Source organism: Eptatretus burgeri, chromosome 1, assembly GCF_056783735.1.
Source record: "Eptatretus burgeri isolate ZD-2024b chromosome 1, Ebu_testis_v1, whole genome shotgun sequence".
In the NCBI taxonomy this organism is placed as follows: domain Eukaryota; kingdom Metazoa; phylum Chordata; class Myxini; order Myxiniformes; family Myxinidae; genus Eptatretus; species Eptatretus burgeri.
This window is the reverse complement of record NC_140961.1, coordinates 58,192,259-58,219,806: the sequence shown is the minus strand read 5'-3', so window position 1 is coordinate 58,219,806 and position 27,548 is coordinate 58,192,259. Positions and strand designations below refer to the sequence as shown.

Sequence of the window (27,548 nt, the reverse complement as noted above, 5' to 3'; positions counted from 1 at the left end):
GGCCAAAGCTGCCATTGCCAGCAAACCTGTCGTGAAAGGTGCCACCTGTAGATAATTTGTATGGCCGCTCAAACCCGTTCAGGATGATTTTGGTGGAAGCAAGTGAATTTGAAAGGGAACGTTTGTTGAATGAATGATTGCACTGCAGACCATCTGCTTGCACATGTGTCCAAATGAAATGCATCAAACGTGCTTGTTTGCTGTCCCTTTTCAAGGGGGGGAAATCAAACAGCGTTTATCGATATAATAACCTTGGCAGTATGGCTTGATAATTACATTTCGAGATACAAAAAGATATGTACAAGAGCTAAAAAAAAAAGAAGAAAAAAACAAGGAAGAAGAAGAAATAAGTGCTGGAAGAACATTTTTAACCAGAACATCATACCTGACTGGAGGATGAAACTGAAGTGGAGTATTGGAGCTTACAGTGCAAATCCACTTTGTGGTGGAGCGAGGAAGCAACAATACACGCTTACAGTGCAAATTGAAATCATCACGGAGTCACGAAAAAGGACAAAGAAAAGTACGGTTATTCATTTTAAAGATTGCATTATGAGGAAAAGCAACAGAACGACTTGTTTTCTTTGGCCGTCACGTACTCTTGTAGTGTAAACTTTGGCTTGTTCTGCTCGGCCATCTCTTTGTGCCTAAGGTCTCTGACACACGTTACACAAGCGGAAAACCACATGTTGGTCAGTTCCACCACCATCAAGACTGCTTCATTCACTTCCTACATTCATGCTGCAAAGCCTTAAAGAAAAAAAAATCCATTATCGAATCATTTTATCCGGGAATGGTGATGAGACGTTAAAAAAGCAACATAATTAAACAGCAAACAGCAGCATGTCCCATCTCTCCTAACTCAGGACAAATGTGTCGTGTCATGGCATGGGGTTGTACAAGTTCAAAAACTCACTTAGCGAGGGCCATGAAAGCCAGTTCTACGTTCTGGCCTGTTTTTGCGCTCGTCTCCAAAAAGGGAACTTGGCAGTCCTGCAATACAATGGCCGTTTCAAAATTGCAATCGAAAATGTACATGATGCGAAGAGTGGACACAGTATATTAAACTAGAGGGGGAGCACTCGGGAGAGTGCAAAACCTCCGCCGCCAATACTGCTGGGTTACTCAAGTGAACCTTATATCTTATTCATTAAATATGATGTCAACAGTATAGTTCTTTTCTCCAACATTTGGGGGGGGGGGGGTTGGAAATCACTTAAAACATGTAAAAATGCAAAAGAAAAAAAAATCGAAATTTTGTTGAAAAAAAAGTTGCGAAAAATTTTTTTTCTCTAACAATTTTTTTTGGGGGGGGTTGGAAATCACTTAAAACATGTAGAAATGCAAAAAAATTCTTTTTTGGGGGGGTAACAATTTTTTTGGGGGGGGGGGGTTGGAAATCAGTTAAAATATGTAGAAATGCAAAAAAAAGAATTTTGTCAAACAATTTTTTTGTGGGGGTAATTGTGGGGGGGTTGGAAATCACTTAAAACATGAAGAAATGCAAAAAAAAAATTCTCTATTTTTTTTGGGGGGGGGTTGGAAATCACTTAAAACATGTAGAAATGCAAAAAAAAAAATTCTCTATTTTCTTTTTTGGGGGGGGGGGGGGTTGGAAATCACTTAAAACATGTAGAAATGCAAAAAAAAAATTTCTCTAAAAAATTTTTTTGGGGGGGGGGACCAAGTCCAAAATTTAATGGCGTGATCCTTGGACCATACCTAACCCCCCCACCAAGTTTCGTCGAAATCCGTCGAGGAGTTTTTCCGTAATACTGTTCACAAACAAACAAACAAACAAACAGAAAGGGGTGAAAACAGTAACCTCCATCCATCTTCGAAGATGGCGGAGGTCAACAATGAAAGTGATTGCAATACCTTTGCCAACGTTTCTCCATCTGTTTTGGTAACCGCTCTGCTGGCAATATCAGCCTGCAAACATTAATGTTCAGCTTACAAATCATCATCAATATTTCATAAATTTGTCCTGGTGTTTATTATTTCTGGTTATACCCGCTCCCTTCGGGAGGGAAATATTGTATCGGTGAACATGTCCGTCATGGTTTCCCCCTTCCTTCGACGTGGCTCAGTGGTTCAACCACTTGCTCAATGCCACATGGATAGGCGGAAATTGCAAGTAATCTCTTCCACCCTTGTGAAGACGACTTGCAATTTTTCAAGTTGCATGAATACATTTAGTGCCTTTGATCCTGACCCAGGTTCCTCAGGCATTTTTGAGGATATTTGCAAAATGCAAAATTATGCAAAATTGCAAACTACATTTGCAAATTTTGAGGGAAATCGGTCAAGCTGTTTTCAATTCTATGAGGTTTAGAGATATATACATTGCCGAATTGTAGTACGAGTAACATTAGAACTTGTACTGTGCACACGCTGACTTTTGGCCAAAATATAGAAACCGCCAATCAAAGCAGAGCACGCACACCCGAGGTTAAAGAGGGTTCTTTTTATAAGATAGATAAACCAAACAACCAACCGCACCGAAAATGGATCTTATGAGGGAGAGTGACGGCCTGCTCTATCCGAGCAAAACGATCAAACAGACAATGACACGACTTTCAAAGCGGTAAATCCTTTGCACCCAACAAACAGGAGCACAAGAGGATTTTCACATTCAAACCTGTTTGGATGAAACAGCATTATCCAAGACTTCAAAAGTTCAGGTTAATAAGTGCATTTGAAATGTGGACTCTGATGTTGCCACCGGGGTTGTGGCATTATGACTCGAGATTTGCACCCCGATCCAAACGTTTTGATTGAAATCTAAAAGCATCTTTGTAAAAACCTTGTGCTGTGTACTTTTTGACCATTTTCAGAAATGGATGCTGCCTTATTGGCTGCCACACGACTGCTGCAAATGCATCACGACGGCCTGACTAATTTTGAACGCTATGTAATCATGAGCCATTCAGGCCTACACTTTTACTAAAATGCCAAACTCAGGAACTTTTGAGATGCAATTATTGTCAGGCCTCGATTTACATGTGCAGAATAAAACGACGTCTGACGTGTAAATCTTGGTATTTGCACTATACAACCACGGCCACTTTGGCTTCCTTTGTTCGTATTTCCAAAGCTCAGGGGCCAACAGGATTCCCTAATTGAATTTTTTTTTTTTTTAATGCAACCTTGCTTCCAGACAATAGCAAAGGCAAATTTCCATGAAGATGTACAACTGCTTGTTATATTATTCCCCGTGCCAGCCAGAAGGTGTAGACACAGAGAACTGGTGATAAACATTTCCATAGCAGATTCTTTACCCCGCACAGGATGCTACTCCATTGCAGGGTAATACCAAAAGTGACCCTCGATCATGACAAGAATTTTGAACCTTGCCAGGGTATTGGCACACAATGGCCTACGCATTTCAAAGGGTACAAGAGATCACTGCTTTCTTCTTCTTCTTTTTGCACAATATATGATCACAGAATAAAGAGCTCATTGTTCATGTGAGATTATCTTTTGTAAAGTTCAAATTCAAACATTTTGAAAGAATAATGCCTCAAATTGTGATAAATTGTGTGTGTGTGTGTGTGTGTGTGTGTGTGTGTGTGTGTGTGTGTGTGTGTGTGTGTGTGTGTGTGTGTGTGTGTGTGTGTGTCAATCTGATGTCTGACATCTGAAAACCCACTCCATGGGAGAACCTCCTGTGTTGCTGCCCTTCGCAGAGCCAGGCTGAATGAGCTGTTTTGGGAGCTTTGGCGCAAAACTGTACGTGCACAAATGGTGGACAAGGAGGCCTACGTGCAAGGAATCTGTGAGGCGGTAGAGCATCACCTGTGGTCAAGTGATTCTTGTCCTGCTTTAAGGGGAATTTGTGCATTGCCTCTCTCCAAGCCTGTCCCTCGGTGAACTGCAGTTAGAGCAGAGGTTGAAGAGCTCTTGACAGAGGAATCTGAAGTGAAGGCACGCTGGGCCGGTTGCTTTGAGTGGCTGTACCAGGCTGAACCACCAGCTGTCGAGTTGGACGTCAGGGGTGTTACTATCCCTATTGCTGACCCTCCAATCAACTGTGATCCACCTTCGTTTGTGGAAACACAGGCAGTGTTTCCAAAACACAGGCAGGAAACACAACTGGTGAACCGGTTGAAATGGGGTTAAAGCTCCAGGGATCTGTGGCATCCATGCTGAACTTCTCAAGGCTCGTGGAAATGCTGCCCTCGTGTCGTTGCATGCAATTTTGTGCTCTGCCTGGAACACAGGCATCATCCCACCTGATTGGAAGAGGGAACTTGTTGTCCCTCTTTGGAAAGGGAAGGGTGATCACTAGGATTGCAACAACACCGAGGGGTGACGCTGCTCTCAGTGCCGGGCAAGGTCTTTGCATGAATAATTATTGATAGCGTTCGCCACCATCGGCTGGAGCACCAGCATCCAGAGCAGTCACGCTTTACACCAAAGAGGTCAATTATTGACCGTATCCTTGCTTTTTGGGTCCTCACCGAATGCAGACAATAGCTTCAGTAGGGGCTGCTTGCAGCCTATGTTGATCTCTGTAAAGCGTTCGATTTCATGAATAGGGATGCACTCTAAAGGATTATTCGTCTTCGTGGGGTGCCACCAAAACTGATCAATCTGATGTCTGAACTCGACTCTGTTACTGAGAGTGCCGTGAGATGTGGTGGTACCATTTCCAACTTATCCACTTGTTACTGGAGTTCATCAGGGGTGTGGACTGGCCCCCATACTTTTCAGCACTTGGATGCACTGGATTCTGGGGAGGATCTCGAAGAGATCAAGCTGCAGTGTATCGTTTGGGAATGTCAAAATCTCTGACCTTGATTTCACAGATGATGCAGTCATCTTTGCAGAGACTTTGGATATCCTTTTGGGGGCCCTCGAGGTGCTGAATGAGGAGTTGGAGATGCTGGCATTATGGATTTCTTGGGTAAAAACTAAGATCCAGGCTTTCGGTGACATCTTGGATGCTGCAATCCTGTCTGTACCTGTTTGTGGTGAGGATGTTGAGGTCACAGAGAGATTCACTTACCCTGGCAGTGATATTCATGTCTCTGCTGGCTGCGAGTCAGAGGTCAATAGATATCTGGGTCGGGCCTGGGGAGTCATGGATTCACTGGATCATGGGGTGTGGCGCTGCTGGTATCTGTGCAGGAGGATGAAAGTCCTAGTCTTCAGGTCCTTGGTGCTTCCAGTCTTCCTCTATGGATGTGAGACTTGGACTCTGACCAGGGATCTGAGATGGAGACTTAATTCCTTTGGTACCAGGTCTCTTTGGAGAATCCTTGGCTATCGCTGGTCGGACTTTGTGTCCAACGAGTGGTTGCTGAGAGAGACTCAAATGAGATTTGTTGCCTGCATGGTCTCAACTCAAATGACAATCAGCTGCGGCTGTACAGACATGTGGCTCGTTTTCCTGAGGCCGATCCTGCTCACCAGATTCTCTCAGCGAGGGAGTCTCGTGAGTGGAGGAGGTCAATGGGCCGACCACATGCCTCGTGGTTTTAGCAGGTTGATCGGCATCTCAAAGAGATGGGGATGGGCCAGGCATCTGCCTGGGGGATGGCCAGACAGAGGCCCCTGGAGTACCTGCAGAGAGTGGATGCAGTGACGTGCTGCTCCAGCACATGCTCCTATACCTGCCCTGACCTGCTCCTGATCCAGGTGAGCTTCAGGATGTGCGGTCCTATTTTTAAGCCTGGTGTTGGCTTACTGGTTAAGATGGCTGCCTTAAGACCTTAAAAGTCTTGAGTTTGAGTCCCTGTTGTGTCATTAAATAACACTAGGTGGGTTGGCTCAGCATATCATCCTTCCGAAATTGGCAAAATGAGAACCAGCTTTCTGAAAACAGGGGCACTGCATCAGCAACACAACCACACTCCCAGCAATGATGCAACCAGCAGCCACAGGCTGCATACAAAATAATAATAATTAAAAAAATTATTTTTCCTTGATCACAGTGTAATGCCAAGCTTGCAAGTTACCAAGAGCTCAGTGTACAGTTCTAGGGCAACATGGACAATGAAAAACAACATTTCGCAGTTGGTGGAATTATTATGTTTCAATTCAGCCATGCCACCCAGGAGTGAACAGGTTGCCACAAAAAATATGTCATTACTAGTTTGGCTAAGTACTGATTGCTCTACCTCATAAATAGTCAATAGCAATTTGCATCAATTGAGCGTGTTGTCCCTCAGTTGGATGTTTAGCTCATGGGGACCAATCGGCCAACACGAGCTCTTTACCGTGAACTGGGGATAACAGTCAAAAACAGAGCACCTTCTTCATTAACATCCACGATTATTCTGCCAAGCCGGTAGGCGACATGGCTGCTCGCTCTAGATGGAAAGCTGGCCGACGCGACTAGCCGATATTCATGTACATGCTATCAATCAATTTAGCACAATAAATATGATTATCACAATCCTCTTAGTTTGCACCCATAAACCTGCCTTGTGAAATCTCAGGCATGTTTCCAAGGAGACCCTAACAAATGGCAGCCCTGGTAATTCCATTTATCTATTCGCTAAAGATTTTATTTTTTTATATGATGCTGTAAGACATTCTCCTTGGGCACAAAAAAGCAGGTCCCTCGGAGGTCCAGTTTCGGAGGTATTGATTTTTTTGTACAGTCCACAATAAGTGTACGATGTATGATAAAGTATTTTAGCTGTTGCTTAGCAACGGAGGTGTGCATAGCAACCATTCATGTTTGTGTACATGCTAGCCACATTGTACACATTTCACCCAAGTTTCATCAAAATCAGACTCTTTCTCTTAGAGATATTCGCAATTTACCGTTTCTGAAATGTTCGACATGTACTCGCCCAAAACCTATCTCCTCCTACAAATATTTTTTGTTAGGGCTGCAAATTGGCATGAAGGGAGCTAGATAGATAGATTGCGCACAGAACTCTAAGCTTTGAGTTTTCGATTTTTTGACCACTTTAAAGGGCCGTTGCTATGCCGTTGCTAGGGCCTGGGGTCCCATATTCGAAAGCAAACGATTCCCAGAAATATTGGTCCTACCTACCAAATTTCATTGGAATCGGTTGAGTGGTTTAGCCCCGAGGCTTGACCGAAGTTTCGCGGACAGACAGACAGATGGAAATGTCCAGAATAAGGGTTCTCAAAGAGCAGCCAACATTATTTTGGAGTTGGCCGGTGGAAGATTGGTCCAAGTCTTTCACGTACAGTCTTGCCAGGCCTGACATTCACCTCAGGTTAGGACAGGAATTTGGAATCTAGTCAACAGTAACTTTGCGGAAAAATTCTAAGCATAAGAAGGGGGGGGGGAAGAAAGATAAAAATAAGCCAAAGGAAGCTAAAAAGGAGTCAGAATGACAATGATGGGAATCTCAAAAGAACAATGGCAGATCATTGGAAAATTTGACCTTAAATGACCATTACAACAAATCAACAACAAAGCATCTCAAAATCCAAAGTCTGTCTGTGCCTGCTTTGTAGTAAACTTGGCAAAATTAACAGCGAAACAAAAAACAATTGTTCCTTTTATTATTTCTTTTCTCCATTTTCTCATAATAAAGTTTTGTTGAAAATGTGATGATAAGAGCTCAAATGGTAAAAACATTATGCCCTGGACAGTCACAGACACACAATTGTCTCCTTCTGTGCATGGGGATGGGCTAATAAGTTTCTCAATTGAAAAATAATAATTTGAAGTGAGGACTAGTGAAGTGGGTGATGATAACATATATATATATATATATATATATATATATATATATATATATATATATATATATATATATATATATATGTTTTCTTTTTTTTTAAGAAGAAGAAGGCACTTCAAACCAAAAGTAAAAACTAGAACAACTCCACTAATTTGAGCAAAAAAGCGAGAGCGGCTTCACAGCCGGCTATATAAGGCACAATAGACCGGCAAAGCCGGCAAAACGTTGCCCTGAGACTGGGTCTGCTCTCGCTTTTTTGTTCAAATTAGTGGAGTTGTTCTAGTTTTTTTACTTTTGGCTGGAAGGGCCTATTTCTTGAAAAATGTGGAATCCCAACCATCCCAATCTTATACAAAATTATTGGCTGCTCTTAGAGCACCCTTATTCTGGACATTTCCATCTGTCTGTCTGTCCGCGAAACTTCGGTCAAGCCTCGGGGCAAAACCACTCAACCGATTCCAATGAAATTTGGTAGGTAAGACCAATATTTCTGGGAATCGTGTGCTTTCAAATATGGGACCCCGGTCCCAAGCAACGGCATAGCAACGGCCCTTTAAAGTGGTCAAAAAATCGAAAAAAAAATCGAAAAATCGAAGTTACAGTTCTGTGCGCAATCTATCTAGCTTGCTCCCTTCATGCCAATTTGCAGCCCAAACAAAAAATATTTATAGGAGGAGATAGGTTTTGGGCGAGTACATGTCGAACATTTCAGAAACGGTTAATTGCGAATATCTCTAAGAGAAAGAGTCTGATTTTGATGAAACTTGGGTGAAATGTGTACAATGTGGCTCGGATGTATACAAAAATGAATGGTTGCTATGCACACCTCCTTTGCTTAGCAACAGCTAAAATACTTTATCATACATCGTACACTTATTGTGGACTGTACAAAAAACATCAATACCTCCGAAACTGGACCTCCAAGGGACCTGTTTTTTTTGTTCCCAAGGAGAATGTCTTACAGCATCATATAAAAAAATAAAATCTTTAGCGAATAGATAAATGGAATTACCAGGGCTGCCATTTGTTAGAGTCTCTTTGGAAACATGCCTGAAATTTCACAAGGTGGGTTTCTGGGGACAAACTAAGAGGGCTGTGATAATCATATTTATTGTGCTAAATTGATTGATAGCATGTACATGAATATCGGCTAGTCGCGTCGGCCAGCTTTCCATCTGGAGCAAGCAGCCATGTCACCTACCGGCTTGTAAACATATGTGTGTGTGTGTGTGTGTGTGTGTGTGTGTGTGTGTGTATATATATATATATATATATATATATATATATATATATATATATATATATATATATATATATATATATATATATATATGTATGTATAAATAAATAAATATATATTCAATTCATGCCGAATGGTGAACAATAAATTCAAACCTTATTGGCAATGAGCATCACGACAATGTCTTTGTCAGCATAAGCATCAATCTCGGTCAGCCATGCCTGCCAGGAGGTGACAATTGTTGAAGAAATTTGGCTTACAGTGAACCAGTGAAACATTGAAATAAAGAAATCGATTTATCTAATGCAAGGTTAAAAACAAAAACTCACCCGAACATTGTCAAAGGAAGTCTTGTTTGAGACATCATAGAACAGTAGCAATGCTGCAAGGACATACACATTGCATGTGAACACGGAAGTGGCGTGTGTCAAAACACAACATGATGTTGCAGGTAAGAACAACTCACCATCAGCATCTCTGTAGTAAGCATGCGTCACACTACGGAATCTCTCCTGTCCTGCAGTGTCCCAAACCTGCCAATATCACCAGCTCGTGTTCACATTTTAAAGTGTTACAATCCATGTCAAAAGTATATATATATATATATATATATATATATATATATAAATATATATATATATATATATATATTTTTTTTTTTTGTTGCTTTAGATTATAAATGAATGTCAGAACATAGGAACAGGAAAAACATCAAATGTTGAGGCACAATTTAAGCATTTTATAACTTCTATAATGAATATAAGTATTTTATTTTCATGCAAGTATCAAGCTTGCCGCGGTTTTGCCGCAGTTCTAACAATCCATGTTGTACATTTTGCACTTGTCAAAGTGAGTCTGAAAAGTCTGGATGTCAAAATGTATTTGGTGTCATCAGAAACTGAATGATTGACTCATAAGTTTATACGCATTTCCAAACCAGAATCACATTCCACCAGTTGGCAAGTGTTTACTTATTATGTTCGAGTGGCAGTTTTCGTTGATTGTTTAGGCCCTATGGTGGTCATTAAGTACATTCCATTCATATCTGTATTTTTTGTATCTATTCCAAAAAATTTGACCCCAATAGGAGACAAAAATATGGATCTGGCATGTGCAGTTGTGCATTTTCCACAGAAATTTTCACTTGACCCCAATTTCCGTGACATTTTGACCTCTAGTGACCTCATTATTGGCCCAATCTCCATAAAGGTAATATCACATGGAAGAGTCTTCTAAGGCAAACAGTTTAAGCGTTAATTTGTCTATCTTGGGTGAACGGGCGTGACATAATAACCATTTAAGTTTCCCAACAGGAAATCGTTTAAGCAGTGGCCAAAAAGTGATCAGATTGAAAGTCGACCTCTTTCCATTCTGTGCTGTTTTCATTTTATCGCAAGAAATTCCACTTTATTCATATGATTGTGTTCCTTGGCACCTATGGTGATGGGATAGACCCTCAGAGAGGGTAAAATATGGATGTGGCATGTTCTGTGGGGCATGTTTCAGCGATAGGTCAGATTTTCGCTTGACCCAAATTTTCGTGACCTTTTGACCTCCAGTGACCTGATTCTTGAAGCAATGAACGTAATTTGCATATCCTATGAAAGAGGGTCTCAAGACCGACATTTTGAGGGGTAGTTTGTGTTTCTAGATTGTAAGACTGCAAAGTAACAGTCGTTTTCATTTCCACGAGCCCTAATAATTGGCCTGACAATTTCTGTTGGAACCCCCAAAAGAGGCACCATTTTCGCACTTATTGCTGGGTTATGGAAATGGTAACCAAGTTTTTCTGTTAAGGGAAGTGGTCATCTTCAAAATTCCAGTGAGTAACTTAGGGTACATTTTTTGCACACGAGGACCCCCTGAGCTGATGCATTATAGTGCTGAAGTTATAATCTTGGAGATGCCACTCTATGGCAGCCCATCATTCCTTGATGACACATCATTAATATTTTTTCTGGGACATGAGCAATGTAAAACTTAATCATCAGGCTGTTCCCCAACTATTTAATAATGTACATTTTCATATTATCACAGTTATGCAATTCAGGCACGTGTGTGGGTGATTTTCACAACCAGGAAGTGTTCCATGACATTTGGTAAAATAGTGAACATCTCCATCTTCTTACATCCGGTGTTGCGACAGCAACAATCACAAGTTAATTTTCAGGTTAGATAGCCAATTGCATCAGGAGATGCTGAATTGATGTGGCATGTCACCTGTGAGCACCTTGATAGGGCAATCACGCACAATGAAAATTAATGTTGATGAAAGCAAGTGGTTCATTTATAAATGTCAAATGTATTCTCTTATCATAGACATTGCAAACATAGTTTCTCTGTTTTTTAATGGTAAAGTTACATCTTCCAGAAACATACCTGTAGCCTCACTTTTGTGTCATCCACAACCACAATTTTATTCTGCAATGCAAGAATACATACACACAATGCACACTGTGAGAAATGTATACAGCAATTCAAGAGTCGTACAAAGACTTGTGGTAAAAAAAACGATAATATCGAACCTATAATTGTGCTCGAGGTTGGAAGAGCTCATTGCTGATAGCAAATGTCCTGTTGCTGATGATACAGGGCAGCATCCATTTTCACCAACAAGTTTCCTTTCTAACTATGTACGAAAGGCTGCTGATGATTATTACCGACATGTTTACAAAAGGCTACCGATGATTATTATGCGACCGAAGGTTATGTTTTCACCCCTGTTTATTGTTTGGCAATAATGATAATAATAATGAAAAATCACTCATCGTGACAACTTGGAAAAACAGCACAAAGTAGAATGGCACTCGGTAAAGCGCATACCTCTGCCAGGTGGAACAGTTTACGTTTTGTATCCCAATGATGGGCTGGATCCGAACCAAAATCCAATCCGCTTGTTCTCGTCACCTATTCAACTCATCCACCTTGTTTTGTCATAACTCATCCAAAACTTTTTGAGATAAAGTGATATATTTAGCATTTGGCCCCATCTATCAATTTTAGAAACCAGGCCTGTGTTGACCTTTTTACCTCGAAATTAATTGGAAGTTGAATTCAGCGACATGACATGAAAATGCTCTTCAAATTTCAAGTCAATTGGATGAAAATTGAGGATTTTAGAAAATTGGACCCGAATTGGCCTATTGGCCTATGTATACCTTTTGGTCTAGGCTAACCTCAAAATTAGTATGTGGTTGAATTCAGTGACCTGATATGCAAATGCTCTTCAAATTTCATGTTAATTGGATTAAAATTGAGAATTTTAGAAATTTGGCCTTGCTGACCTTTTGGCTATGTTTACCTCAAAATTTATTGGAAGTTGAATTCAGCAAACTGACATGAAAATGCTCTTCAAATTTGAATTCAATTGGATGAAAATTGATAATTTTAGAAACAATTAAAAAAATTGACCTATTTTGGGTTGACCTTATGGCATATCTTGACCTTTTGACCCATGGTAACCTTAAAAGTAATAGGTGGTTGAATTCACTGACCTGATATATAAATGCTGTTCAAATTTCAAGTCGATCGGATGAAATTTGAGGATTTTAGAAAACCTGGCTCAATTTGGCCGATTGGCTTATGTAGACGTTTTTGGTTTACCGAATTTTACGAAACTTCAATGCGGGACCGTCGCAGGGTTGGCAACATTAATCTCTGAAAATTTCAGAATAATCGGTTGAGCAGTTTGGACTGGAGGCGATCGGAGAGAACAAACAAACACACAAACAAGCCGGTAGGCAGCCATGGGTCGCCGAGCATCCGATGACCTTTGACCCCTGATCTGAGTTAATCTAGTACTAAGTATTTACGAAATTACAATCGAATCGGTTAACCCGTGTATGAGCAAGGGGGCTTTGAATGGTCATTTTGCCCGAACAATGCACTCATTGACCTTTGACCCCTGACTTAGCCGAGATAGGCCAATATGTCTTGAAGCAAAGTTGTAGAACTCATTGAGTACTCTGTACCTATGAACTTTCATTCATATCTGTTAACCCATGTAGGAGCAAGGGGGATTTGAATGGTCATTTTGCCCGAAAAAGCACTCATTGACCTTTGACCCCTGACCTAGCCGAGATAGGTCAATATGTCCTGAAGCAAAGTTGTAGTACTCATTGAGTACTATGAACCTATGAACTTTAATTTGTATCGGTTAATCCGTGTAGGAGCAAGGGTGCCTTGAATGGTAATTTCGCCCGAAAAATGCACTTATTGACATTTGACCCCTGACTTACTCGAGAAAGGTCATTATGCAAATGAGCAAAGTTGTAGTACTCATTACGGTCTATAAGCATGTAAAGATTCATTCGATTCGGTTCAACCGTCTTGGAGCTAGTGTACTTTGAATTTTCAGCGGGAATGCTCAATGGCCCTCGGACATCCAAGTTGAGAGGGTTACCATTTGGAAACTATAAGATATAGAAAAAAAATGTATGCATATAGCGGATAGGGAACCACCTTAAGATTATGCATACCAAATCTCATCGAGTTCCATCTACTGATAACTACTCAGTATCAATTTGAATGAAAAGTACCGAAAATGCGGTTTGATATCGGAAATCCCCAAAGTTTGAGGGGGTGCTGTGGGTGAACAAAGATATAAATCGAAAATCCGGCTCGTTCATTTGTGCACAATGCATTCCAGAGGATTAGTGTGAATTTTCATGACCATCTGACCATAATCCTACAAGGAGTAGCATTTGGCACGAAGGTACCTCCAGCTCTCGCATATTATCAATTTTTGCCCTTTGACCCCTGACCTAAGCAATATCAGTCAATATCTCCTGAGGCAAAGTTGTAGTACTCATTGCGTGCTATGAACCTGCAAAGTTTCATTCGGATTGATGCTCTCACCTGGTCGCTAGGGGGCCTTCAATTTTCGGGCATACCCCATTTGTAGGGGGCGCTGCGGGTAAACTATTACATATGTCACAAAAACTGGAATATATTTGGGGGAGCATCACCTGTAGATGATGCATGACAAATTTCATAAGCCTAAGTGGGATAATGGCTTTCGGAATTGATTTCGCTTGAACGGTACCGATTTTGAAGTTTTTTCGGCTGTTGCTAGGGAACCAAAGCGTCCCAAGCAACCATCACAATTTCCAAAACACTAGGTCATAAGATGTACCTACCACCCGAGTTTGGTCAAAATAGGCCCACGTTTACTTCCAATTATGCTGATGATAAATGAACAAACATCCAAACAAGCAGTCATAGACTGGTACTTACGAAATCGTCAACTTGACCCCTGACCTTGTCTAATAAAAGCTGTCTCGGGAGGAGGTAGCGACGCAAACCAGAAGTTTCTACGATAATTCTGTACCAAACCATCAAAAATCGAATGTTTGACCTCACTGTGACCTTGACCTTTGACCGATTTTGACCAAATCTAATCAGCGCTAGCCATCACCCTCCTGAATCACGTGGTGTAATTTGACATTGGTAGCTTCTTCCGTTCTCGAGTTATCGTGCCTACAAACAAACACACAAACACACAAACAGAGGACGGAAGTCATCAATATACTTACGAAATCTTTAGATTTCGTAAGTAACAAACAAATGGAGGTAATCTGTACTTGTCAAAATATATATATTTGCCAAGTCATTTTCTGACAAGGAGTGTATGTTGATCGCTCCCGTTTGTCTGTCCGCTCACCTTAAATCGCCTACAGGTCACAATTATAAACTGACCTTTACAAAACTTCACCAAATGGTGGAGTTGGTAGTCTAAAAGAATCCTATTTATTTTTGAGGTCAAAAGGTCAAAAAGTCATCACATGCCAAAGGGTCAACAACTTTTAAAATGTCTAAAATCCTCTATTTTCATCCGATTGACTTGAAATTTGAAGAGCATTTGCATATCAGGTCACCGAATTCAACCACCAATTCTTTTTGAGGTCAACCTCGGCCAAATTTCGAAAATGCTCAGTTTTCATCTGATCAAGGTAAAATTTTAAGAGCGTTTGCATAACAGGTCACTGAATTCAACCACCTATTATTTTTGAGGTCGATATCCACCAAAAGGTCAACATAGGACAAGTTTCTAAAATCCTCAATTTTCATCCGATTGATTTGAAATTTGAACAGGATTGACATATCAGGTCACGAAATTCAACCACCAATTACTTTTTTTTTTTAAGGTCAAAGGGTGAACATCGGCTTGATTTCTAAAATTTAGAGATGGGGCCAAAAACTATGCGTATTTTGATATCTCAAAAAGTTGTGGATGAGTTATGACAAAACTAGTGGATGAGTTGGTTAAGTGACAAGAATAAGGGGATTAGATTTTGGTTCAGATCCAGCCCTTAGTGGGATACAAAACATAAACTGTTCAGCTTGATGAAAGTATGTGCTCTACCGAGTGCTGTTCGACTTTGTTCCATTTTGCCAATTGTCGCTCTTTGAGTGATTTTTCATCTTTTTGTCTGTTGGTCTGTCTTTGAACAGGATATCTCAAAAGGTTGTGGATGTATTCGGACGAAACTTGGTAGACAGGATGTGTGGGTAACATCTATCCAATGGACGGCACACACATTGATGAATCACCAAGCCTGTGAAACACCAGGATGACAGTTTATAGCTGGGCCAACTTTTAAACCCATGCTAGCTGGACAGCTTAGAAGCGAGTGCGTGTACCCAAAGGCCATCCTGTCAGCCTATCTTGTGTCATCAATTTATGCCGAATGAACAAAAGGAAAAGAAATGCCAGATCTCGAGTGGTCAGAATCACAAATACACCGCGATGACGACATGGAATTGCAAAACATTACATCAACACCAGATTTTGATAGCACAGTTTTAGAGTTTAATGTCGGGGGAGAGGGGCAAAGATAATGATTTCCAGAACAGGACCTTAAAGTCAATGCCGACTGTAGCAATGTAGTTTCCCGAAAGGAAAGCGCCATCCTTAAATCTCATGAGGAAGCAGGTTTTGCCCACGCCGGAGTCCCCGATAAGCATCACCTGCATGGTCAAAAGTAAACATCAATCAATGCTCTGCGGTTTGCAAATAAAAGACTCAAAACTGAAAAGGAGGCAATACGACCGAGGGGTCAACATACTGCAGAAGCGTGCTCGTATTTCCAAGTCAAGTGAGTTGCGCTGAACACTGGTTTTCTACCTTCGCTGCAATCATTTCCCATTACCAAACACAACCACCATTTTGCTTTCAAATAGATCTAAAACCAAACGAGACAAAATAATACATTCTTTAGTGTTGCTGTAGTACAGCGGATAAGCTCTCATATTATAACAATTGTGCATTCTATAAGAAAAGCATGAAATTCATAGCATAGTTAGTATCTACCATAATGTTAATTTTCAGATGTGGAGGGAAATCAGATTTGACCTCTGAGGACCGTGAGAGGTCAAATCTGAGATGGCCTCCAGTCCACCGGGTCTAATGTTAAAACGCGCTTAATTTTGGAACCAAACAGTGTATCATTTAAGGTGTCATTTCCAACTAAATTGCAGATGCCCGTTCATTTGGTGATTCTTTTGAGATCGCCAGAATTCAAAGAAATGCATTTAGGTCGGTCAAGGTCAAGGTAAAAATTGACCAAAAATGAGCAATCAGTTGAAATTTGCGAATTAACACCCAGTGGTCTCATGTTTGAAATGTCATTTGAAACTAATCTTAAGAAACCCATATATTTGATGATCATTTTCAGGTTGCCAGAATAGGTCATACATTGAGGTCAAGGTCAAGACTAAGTATCCCAAGTATGCCGATATCTGAAAATAAACCTTATGGTATGTACCAGCTATGTTAGAAATTTCATGCACAATTGCTGTGGTTATCCACCTCACTTAAGAATATACCCTAAATGTAAAATGTGGTGTGGTGGTTGGTGCTAACATTGTGTTTTTTGTGTTTCAGAATCCCCTCTCTTGCCCTGGTGATTTTGGCGCAACCATGCCGAAGCATCACATCCTGATGGACCCGACCCAGCCCTCTACATCCAAACGATCCAAGCCATCCCAGCACTAACTGGGACATTTGTGTCCTCTGCCAAGTAGTAACAGATGAATCTTTACAGTGTCCACTCAAATCAACGAAACAGCCCGTTGGTAGTGGCTATGCATCCCTGACAGAAGACCTTCTCCGGTTCCAGACCCTTCAGCACATGCCACTGGACCTCAATCTGGAGCGATTGGATGACAGGGACGGCATAGAATCCACTCTGAAGGCACACAGGGCTGAGTGGCACAAGAAATGTCGGCTAAAATTCAACAAAATGCATTTGACGAGCAAAGTCGGGGAGAATTAATCACAGGACAACAACGAAGTACCTCTACTTGCACACGCGATCTGCTCACAGCCATCCACAGTTCACAGAGCCTACTTGTTTCTTCTGCAATGAGCCTGCTGGTTCTGCAGACTTACATAAAGCATCAACCTACAACTTGGGGGAACGTTTGTGTGAAGCTTGCCCTCGATCTGTCTCGTTGTTCTTGAGAAGAACCTCCGGAAGGAGGTTAAGGCACTCGTGACAGTGCTGGAAGAGATGGGGAATCCATTTCTAGAACACAGCCAAGACAGACTAGTCATTGACACAAGGGACATCATGGACACCCAAGTGGCTGAAACTGTGAGAAGGATCGAGACCCTTGGTGAGGAGCAGTACACCAAGTTTGTGACAGAAAGACTAGAACAGTGTACAACACCTGTCACACAAACACTTCCAAAGAACAAGTTGCCACTGTTCAGCAGGCCACCGGTCAAGATTAAATCAAAACAGAAGGCACGGCTCACAGCACTGAAGAGTGACTGTGGTCTCTTTTCGAGGCTGTACATCTCCTGTGAAACACGAGATGGAAACATCAAAATCGTGCCATGAATTGATCCGCTGTTGCTGCGAGAAAGGGTGCACTGGATGGTGCAAGTCTGCCAAAGCTGCGCTCAAGTGCACTGCACTGTGCATCTGTTCTGGAGACTGTGAGATTTTGATCATTACCAATGGGATATTTGGAAATTATGGATAGTGCAAATTCGAAAATTAGTACGAGTGGGAAGATTGATAGTTATCGTGAGCTACATTGATCCGTACTAGTTTGCCGGATAGAAATGATATTTCAAAGGAAGTTGTTATGCAGTTTGGTAGAAATATGTGCACATCTAGTGCTCATCGTGTCAAAATGGAAGCGAAGTTTCACTGTTATTGCATTGGTCCAATCCAGTGTCCAACATAAAATAAATGTATTTGCAAAAGAATGTCCAAAAGTTTTTAATGTAATTTGATATTGACTTTGATCTAAATGCACGTCCTTGGATTATGGTGATCTCAAACGTATCACCAAATGAATGGGCATCTCCAATTTAGTTGGAAATGACACCTTAAATGTTTTTATACACTGTTTGGTTCCAAAATTAAGCGCGTTTGAACATTAGACCCAGTGGACTGGTGGCCATCTTGGATTTGACCTCTCACGGTCCTCATGAGTCAAATCTGACTTCCCTCCACATCTGAAAATAAACCTTAGTATGGTATGCACTAACTATGTTAGAAATTTCATGCTTTTCTCATAAAATGCACAATTGTAGTGGTTATCCACTGCACCACTGGTAGAAGATGGTTGAAGAATTAAATCTGGAACTCAGATTTGTTGCTGGAAGACTTTTTATTGTTGGAGGACAATACATAAAATGGAGTAGGGTGGTGGGGGGGGGGGGGTAAGAAGTGAAAAGGAGTTGTAGGAGGAAGAAAAATCGAGCAGAGTAAGCAAAGGTAGAAGGTGTCAGCAATCCTCGTGCTCACAAATCCTGTTCTGATACTCTCACTTCTTCTGTCTTTTTATTTTTTATTTTTTTATTTTCTTTGGCTCATCTGGAAAATGTTTTGTTTTTTAAAAATCATACCAATACTGTATTCCGCATGGTACGACTCTTGAAACGTTATGGTTTACTGTCCCAAGACTTCCTCACTATTTTTTACAAGTAACTTTCGGTCTTTTACCAAAGATGCAACACCTGTCCACATTGAAAGAGTTCAAAATTGTGCTCTTCATTCATATTGTATTGGGATGCGAACAATCAACATGCCAATAAGTTGTCTCAGCACTCACTCCATAATTTGGAAGAACAAACAGTTGCTCACGTTGCATTCATGGACAAAATAAATAAATTAATAAATCTCCACCAATACCTCCACAAGGACCCACAGATGGATTGGCAAATTTATATATATATATATATATATATATATATATATATATATATATATATATATATATATATATATATACAGTATATGAGGGTGGTCCAAAACAGCAAATTAAAAAAAAATTCAGGTGTGGTCTCCACAAGCCTTAAATTATTCCACTATTATCCAGTAACGCGCACAAAAAACATTAAGTTGATCGGAGGTGATTTAGAGGTCGCTCCATATGACGACTTTTAGTTTCATGAGTTGGTTAAATTAGGGTATGGTCAGGTACGATTACGGGTACTTCTGGATGTCCGAGGTGGAAATGGAGTGCATTTTCGAACTCTATGAGGTCGATTTACTCTAAGAAATGACTGCACAGACATTGAATTCACTACCATTTCGAAAATATGACCAAAAACAAGATTTATCATTACTGGAGTTGAGTAACTTATCCTACTCATTTCGATATTTTCTAATCTATAATTAATTTGTTGTCCGTCTAAACATTTCTTGGACTAAATCGATCCCACTGAGTTCGAAAATGCAGTCCATTTTCACCTAGGAAGTTCAGAAGTGTACGGATTCACATCTCACCATACCCTAATTTAATATAATAATAACTAAATAAATAACTATCATATTTTTTGTGAATCATTGAATCTAAAACACTGGATGTTGGGCCGGCTCGAAATAAGTTCAGGTGGGAGTGGAGACAGCAATAGAGGCGGAGATGATAGTGGTATTTGGTAAATGAGACGAAATATTCTAATAGTTTGTAATTCCATTGATTGAAAAATTAGGGTATGGTGAGATGCGATTACGGGTACTTCTGTACTTCCTCGGTGGAAATGGACTGCATTTTCGAACTCAGTGGGGTCGATTTACTCCAAGAAATGTCTAGACGGACAACAAATTAATTATAGATTCGAAAATATCGAAATGAGTAGGATTAGTTACTCAACTCCAATAATGATAAATCTTGTTTTAGGTCATATTTTCGAAATGGTGGTGAATTCAATGTCTGTGCAGTCATTTCTTAGAGTAAATCGACCTCACTGAGTTCGAAAATGCACTCCATTTCCACCTCGGACATCCAGAAGTACCCGTAATCGTACCTTACCATACCCTAATTTAACCAACTCATGAAACTAAAAGTCGTCATATGGAGCGACCTCTAAATCACCTCCGATCAAGCTAAAAAATGTATGTGCATTATTGGATCATATTAGAATAATTTTAAGCTTGTGGAGCAACATTCTATTTTTTTCGACTTTTTTGGACCACCCTCATATATGTATATATATATATATATATATATATATATATATATATATATATATATATATATATATATATATATTGTTACATGTGTATATATATATATATATATATATATATATATATATATATATATATATATATATATATATATATATATATATATATATTTTAAATCATATGAAGATCAGTGCTTTACCTTACTTAGTTAATATATTAAATGAAAAGTACATTCGGTATTGCCAAAATTGTGTCCACTTAATGTAACTCAATGTTAGCACATGTGTGAGAGGATGGCCTGGAGGTATGCATGCTCACCTCGAAGCTGTCTAGGAGGAGGAGATTGGGACTATACTCTGTGCAGAGCATTGGTTCTGCTTAAGCAGTCTCCTTGGCTATTGGGCACAATCCTGGACGGGTCGCCACTCCCACACAGTATACCAGCATGCTGGCATTCATTTTGCCGACCTCGGAAGGATGACAGGCCGAGTTAACCCCACCTGGTATTAATTCAAAACTGAGCAGGATTTGAACTAAGGACTCTAAGATCCAAAGCCCACCACCCTAACCATTAAGCCAACACCAGGTATAAGCTGTCTAGCCTGGGTTTGAATCCCCACCCAGGTGTAGACTGTCATGTCATGTTTCAGAAGCAGGGTGATTCACAATTGTGTGCCGTCGACCGCATGGTCATCAAATTGGGCATCCTGTCTGCCAGTATTAGTCGGTGGACGTTAAAGATCCCACGGTCTTCTTCACGAAGAGGAGGTGAGCTATCACGGCACCTTAAATAAATTACAAATTCCTGCCCTAACCTACAGAGAGCATTGCATCAGCAGCACAGCCGCACCCTCAACCAATGTTGCATCCACCTGTGTGTGCGTGCATATTGTTGTGGGGCCGGGTCTCGGTGGTGAGCACGAACGCTAGGGGGAGCAATAGAGTTGGCTCCACCGAACACCCGGAATTTATAGGTCGTCACCCTGGATAACTCCGGAGCCGATGGGTCACTTAAAGGACCGTGGTCGCCAATACTTCGACGGCGTGGGGTAGGGTTAATTGCATCATTTCAATATACCTAAATACCCACGCAGTCTAACTACTGGGGAACCACACCCTCGGCCGACTCTGTCCGATCCGAGTCACAGGTGACGACTCGGATCCGGTGTAACCGAGCGGAGATACCAGAGCTGCACCGGTCCAAAAATACAACTACGGCAACAGCCTTCCTAATTCCCAATATGCACCGTGGCGAACCAATGGCAGAAAGGACAAGGACGAGCTGATACATTCAACAAAAAGGGGAATTTATTTACAACAATAATCGGGAACGAGGGGTTAATAATAATCGGCTATTGGGCACAATCCTGAACAGGTCACCACTCCGACACAGGGAAAGTGAGGAACAAAGGAGTTTACATTTCATCCCTTATTCTTTTTTTTGTTTGTTTTTTCTTCTCTCTTTGGGGTACCAGATGCATTTCATTCCTTTTAACTCTCTCCTTCAATCAACACAATCCATATCTTTCTTCCAGAGTTTCAAGATGGTAATACACCTCCATCCATACCCTTGTTCTAAACTACATCCAGTAACTTGAAATTAACTGTTCTTTCTCCCTCTCCTCCTTTGTTCCCTTCATTCATTCACCGGCTTGTTATTTCCCACCAATATGTTATCCTCTGCTTCATCACCTCGCTCTTCCATAATACAAGGGCCTAGTATAAAAGAAAACTTAGTCAATGGAGGAGGCTGTTTGACTCGTCATGGGTTGCAATTTATCCACACCCCATTAAACTTTCATCAAGGTAAAAAGCCCATTATTACCATTAACATATTTTATACAATTGTTTAGGCTCATGGAGGAGTTAAACAAAAAAGGGTAGCATTTTTACCAACTACCGATGAATCAACAACGACCTGGAGAGAAACAGAATGTGGAAGAACATGTGTGTGCAGAAGATGTTGTGGAAGTGCAAGAATAAGCACATGAGGTAGAGATGGGTAGTGCATTTGAAACACTGAACACCGAGAGCCGATTCCATAATTGGGAGAACAAGGGGACGAGTGAATGCAGGTGGGCAACTCGCCTGTTTGTTGGGAGGATGACCAGGTGAGGGTTTCTTGAGGAACATGTGTCATATGGAGTGCCTTTGGGAGGCCACGCACAGGCTTATAAAATAGAGAGCCCACCAACATGCCACTAGTGGGAGAGTGACAGTCCTTGTGAATCTATCTCCTGTCTTAACATTCCAATGGTGGTTTTGGAATGTCAAGAAAGCTTGTTTTTTGACTGCCTCAAGAGGAGTGTGATGGGAAGTAGGAGCACCAGCCTAGAGTTGGGAGGCCTACTCCATGGAGCCCGTATAAAAGCCTCATAATCTATAATGAGCTCAGTACAGGTCAGCAATGCCTTAGCCCTATATAGAGGATACTCAGATAGCAACTGGCCTTCCGTGCTAGTTTGATGATAGGCATTTCCCTTGAAAGGTCATGGTCGATAGTGAGGTGAAGGAGTTACAGAGACGACATCTCTTCTGGCGACTGTCCAGAGAGGTGGATTGGATAGGTCGTTATATGACTGGAGACAGTAGAAACATCGCAAGGTTGGCGCACCTGCTCCCCCCGCCCTGGAGCGGTGCTGTAAATGAGCCGAGAGTGGACATTTCTTTGGCGCATCAAAAGTAATTTTTTTTCTCTCTGCTGCATCGAGAGATGTGTTTTAAAATCCGTGTGAAATTTTGCATTCCAGCTTCCTCCCAATCTATGTCTACGTCCTTTTGGTGTCAATGAAGGGGAGTTGCGGAAAGGGTGGGGGTTTGGTGGAAGGAGAGAGGGAGAAAGGGGGGGGTGGAAGCTCACCACCTACAAGAAGAGGTGCAAAGAGGTTATCAAAACAAGGAAGAAAGGACAAAGTAAAGAAAGAAAAATAAAATGCACTATTTGAAATCGTTTCTTCTTTAATTACTATTCACTCTTCAGCGAAATTTTTTTCACCAAATCACACCTCATCTTTTTCATATCGACATACTACCCATTTGTTGAATTTAACCCAATATAACTAATTAATACACGGGTTGTCCCATAAAAAGTTACACAGATCAAAATAGTTATTTGTTTTTACATGCCACATGTGGCAGGTCTACAAGATCTCTGCGTTGTTGCTGTTATTGCTGTTGGGGTTCTTGTTGGGGGTCGATTTTTAAAATGTGCGCCCATTGGTCAGACAGCTGCCAGACCACACCCACATTGGTCGTTGACTCCACCCACCATGACACCAACATTAAATATGGCCGCCATCTTAGTTTTCTGGGGGTCTAACAGATTAGGCCTGAAGGCCTTTGTTGATTATACACGATCCGGGTTTGTCGAGTCAGATTTCCATTGGCTTTGTTTGGGTCGAGTGTTAATCACAATGAGGGATCCCCCCAAAAAAATCCAATCATGCGTTGAATAACAGTACGGTTTAATCAAGCCTGTCAGAACGCACAATCAAGCGTATAGTGTGAGGAAATTTTTGAACGGCTCCATGTTGAGGTTAAATGATCCTTGACCGTGTGACGAATCAGCTCGTTCTGATATACGAAGTGTGTTCAAAAAGTATCCAACCTTAATTTTTCGTGCGTAAACAAATGAAGCGAGGGAGGCGTGGTTTGGTGCACATATGTAGGCGATCCTAATCCGTCTGCATGAATATTTTCCCGCCTGCAGAAGCTGTCAGTCGCCGACAGACCGCCGATGAGTGAGGAAGTGTAAGTGAGCGCCGTTGGGTTTTCGTTTTTGACAAAATGGCAGAAAAACTTGAACAACGCGACTGCATCAAATTTTGTGTAAAGCTTGGCGATTCCCAAGTGGAAACGATCCGCAAGATTCAACAGGCCTTCGGGAACGAAGCAATGGGCACCACACAGATAAAAGAGTGGTACAACCGCTTCATGGATGATCTCACATCATGGAATGTGAAACACGTTCTGATAGGCCCTCAACATCCCGAAATGAGATAGTCATTGACCACGTGAGGATCCTGCTGATGCAGGATCATCGAATCACGATCAGAGAACTTGCAGATGAGGTGGGCGTCAGCATTGGATCCGTTCATTCCATTGTGACTGAGGATTTGGGCTAAAGGAGAATCTCAGCAAAGTTTGTGCCAAAGCTGCTAACGATCGAGTAGAAGAAACTCCGTTTGGAGATCGCACAGGACATGCTGGAGACTGTGAACAGCGATCCCAACTTCTTCAACACAGTGATCACTGGCGATGAGACCACAGTGATCAGTCATTTTGTCAAAAACGAAAATCCGACGGCGCTCACTTGCACTTCCTCACTCATCGACGGTCTGTCGGCGACTGACAGCTTCTGCAGGCGGGAAAATATTCACGCATATGGATTAGGATCGCCTACATACGTGCACAAAACCATGCCTCCCGAGCTTCATTTGTTTACACACGAAAAATTAAGGCTGGATACTTTTTGAACACACCTCGTATAACGTGGAGGAGGTTGACATGGATGAGAGGTGTCAAGTAAATCTAATAATGGCGAATTAAATGTTTATTTCCCAATCGGTTCGTTCTGATATATATAACGTGGAGGAGGTTGACATGGATGAGAGGTGTTGAGTTAATCTTTTAATGGCGAATTAAATGTACTAGTACGTGCCCATAAAAAATATATAATAATAATAATAATGATAATAATAATAATAATAATAAATAAATAAACCACACAGGCCGTTTCTTCGCTCTCACGTGCCCGTACGTGCGTGTCCCGAAAGTTCGATATTATTCGCAATTACGATTATTCGAATTTATTTTTAATACCCAATTATTCAATTAGCGCCAACGTATTTTACCTTTTCGCAATGTCGTGGCAAGGAAAAAACAAAAATAGAAGAGAAGAGAGAGAAAAAAATTTACTTCCTGGTTCGGAGCATACCAGCACTCTGATGTTCCCGAAATTTATACACCGTCTAATATGAAAACGATCATAACTTGGGCCATTCTGTTTATCTATAAATGCGCATAAGAAATCGAGAAATTATTAGAATACACGAAGTCATCACTCTCCGGAAGCCCGTACGTTGTAACCCGTAATGGGGAACGTGGCTGTCCTTCCCTTCCCCATCGGCCACGCCCACGTAACAATGTGTCTTCCCATTGGTTTGGTAAATAAATGGCCATAACTTGGGAAGCACTTGTCCGATTAATATCAAACCTGGAAAAGGCACATCCTCAGGTCTCCAGCAATATACCTGGCAAGTTTCAATTAGATCGGACCAGAGGTTGTCGAGAAACAGCGGTCACACACACACACACACACACACACACACACACACACACACACACACACACACACACACACACACACACACACACACACACACACACACACACACACACACACACACACACACACACACACACACACACACACACACACACACACACTGCTGGAATTATAGATAGATATTTCCCAATCGGCTCATTCTGATATATATAACGTGGAGGAGGTTGACATGGATGAGAGGTGTCGAGTTAATCTTTTAATAGTGAATTAAATGTATATTTCCCAATAGGCTCGTTACCAGTTTTTGTTGCACGTCGTGACCACAGTGTGGTCATTCTTGTTGAACCCCCCCACGATAACGAGGCTGCACGTATGAACCTGAACGAGGTACCGATTATTACACATTCTTCCTTTTCATCCAAGTTGGTCGATTGGTTGGTTGTTCGATGATGATGTTGAGCTCTGCTTTAGTGGGTAGCAAAAGCTCATCAGAGTGGAAGAATATCATTTAAGAATAATTCAGAGCTGTTACAGCTTTAGGGAGCCTGGTGTTGGCTCAGTGGTTAGGGTGGTGGCTTGGGATCCTAGGATCCTAGCATCCTGAGTTCAAGCCCTGTCGGAAGCTGAATTAATAAACCAGAGGCAGGGCTGGATTTAGACATGTGGTACCCCTGGGCAGCCTTCAGTTGTGGAGGCCCACCCTACCTTAGAATACGAAAAAGGTGACAAGACATATTTACAGTCATCCATAAAGTATATTTTTCAAGAACAAAGAATGTGAACTTCTATATAAAATAGAGAATGAGATAAGATGAATATCTTATATCTGTTATAGATGAATATCATATATCTGTTCCACTAACTACCAACTACCATTCAGGCACTCACAAACACATTTTCCTCACAATTTTTTTTTCATGAAATATGTGGAGGCCCCCTGGTTGTGGAAGCCCCTGGGCAACTGCCCAGTTTGCCCATGCCTAAATCCGGCCCTGACCAGGGGGTTGACTCAGCCTGTCATCCTTCCATGGTCAGCAAAATGAGTACCAGTTCCAGTGTGTGTTCTGGTAGAGGGGCACTGCATCAGTGCCACAGTCACGCTTCAAGAAATGATAGCTACCCTGGCAGCTAAACTGCCATACGACCACCACCACAGCTTTAAGATGTCTGAGAACACAATTTCAGGATTATAAAAAAATTCGAGTTCCTCTGTTTAGTAATGCTAACAAACGTTTACCTGGCATGTAATCTGTGGGTAAGGTAGGTGTATATAATATGCACTCTTGTGAAAAGTGCAACGGGTTTTAATTAATTTTTTATTCAGATACAAGTGCACAGCAAATCGGGATTCATTTTCACTCCGAAGGACGACGTACTCCATAATGCCTCCCCCCCCTTCCCCACACTCAATTTCTGGCACTGTATCAAAAGGCATCAGCATGATATGGATCCAAAACGGGCAGCGATAAGCTCCAAAGCGCGTGCACCCCACCATTGCTTTCAAGCCTATCGTGCGTGGCAAAAGCAGGGAGGGAGTGGTGCCAGCCGCTGAGACAGACGGCTCGAGGGTACCTTGAATGATAACTGGAAGGCGCTCGTGCTGTGGATGCTGGGACGGCCTCGCTCGGGCCCGTTGGCCGACAATCTGCGGGTCAGAGCGCCCTCGTTCTTGCCGTGCTGGTGCACGCTGCCCCGGAACCCGGCATCCTCGTCCACCGAGGAAACCTTGGTCGTGGGGTGCGAAACGCGTCTCCGGCTCGACATAGGAACGCGACGGGTGAAGCGGGCAGACGGCAGGTACACAGACTCACCTGCCTCGCTTTTTCAGGAAGGGACAGGTGCCCAGGTAACAAGGAGGCGACCGATATCGTCAAGGCTGTACCTGCACAGCACCACCCAACCAACAGCTTCCT

General features: G+C 41.7%; 1 protein-coding gene across 1 annotated transcript; it reads right to left on the bottom strand.

Moving 5' to 3' along the window:
• Window positions 1-545: 545 nt before the first annotated feature.
• LOC147034557 (ras-related protein Rab-37-like) lies at window positions 546-27,538 on the bottom strand. Its single transcript, XM_085885208.1, has 9 exons — window positions 27,208-27,538; window positions 15,775-15,885; window positions 11,296-11,337; window positions 9,383-9,449; window positions 9,246-9,298; window positions 9,072-9,137; window positions 1,879-1,932; window positions 917-993; window positions 546-656 (listed from the first exon to the last, which is right to left on the bottom strand). Exons 1-9 carry the CDS (start codon window positions 27,397-27,399, stop codon window positions 551-553), a joined length of 768 nt encoding a protein of 255 aa, XP_085741334.1. The 5' UTR covers window positions 27,400-27,538; the 3' UTR covers window positions 546-550.
• Window positions 27,539-27,548: the final 10 nt, after the last annotated feature.

Excerpts from the sequence above, each read along its gene's own strand:
- LOC147034557 (XM_085885208.1), bottom strand. The coding sequence starts at position 27,399 with ATGTCGAGCCGGAGACGCGTTTCGCACCCCACGACCAAGGTTTCCTCG. Across the intron at positions 11,338-15,774 it reads CAGTCGGCATTGACTTTAAG|AATAAAATTGTGGTTGTGGA; the intron begins GTCCTGTTCTGG and ends CTTGCATTGCAG. Across the intron at positions 657-916 it reads GCTTTCATGGCCCTCGCTAA|AGACCTTAGGCACAAAGAGA; the intron begins GTGAGTTTTTGA and ends AACGTGTGTCAG.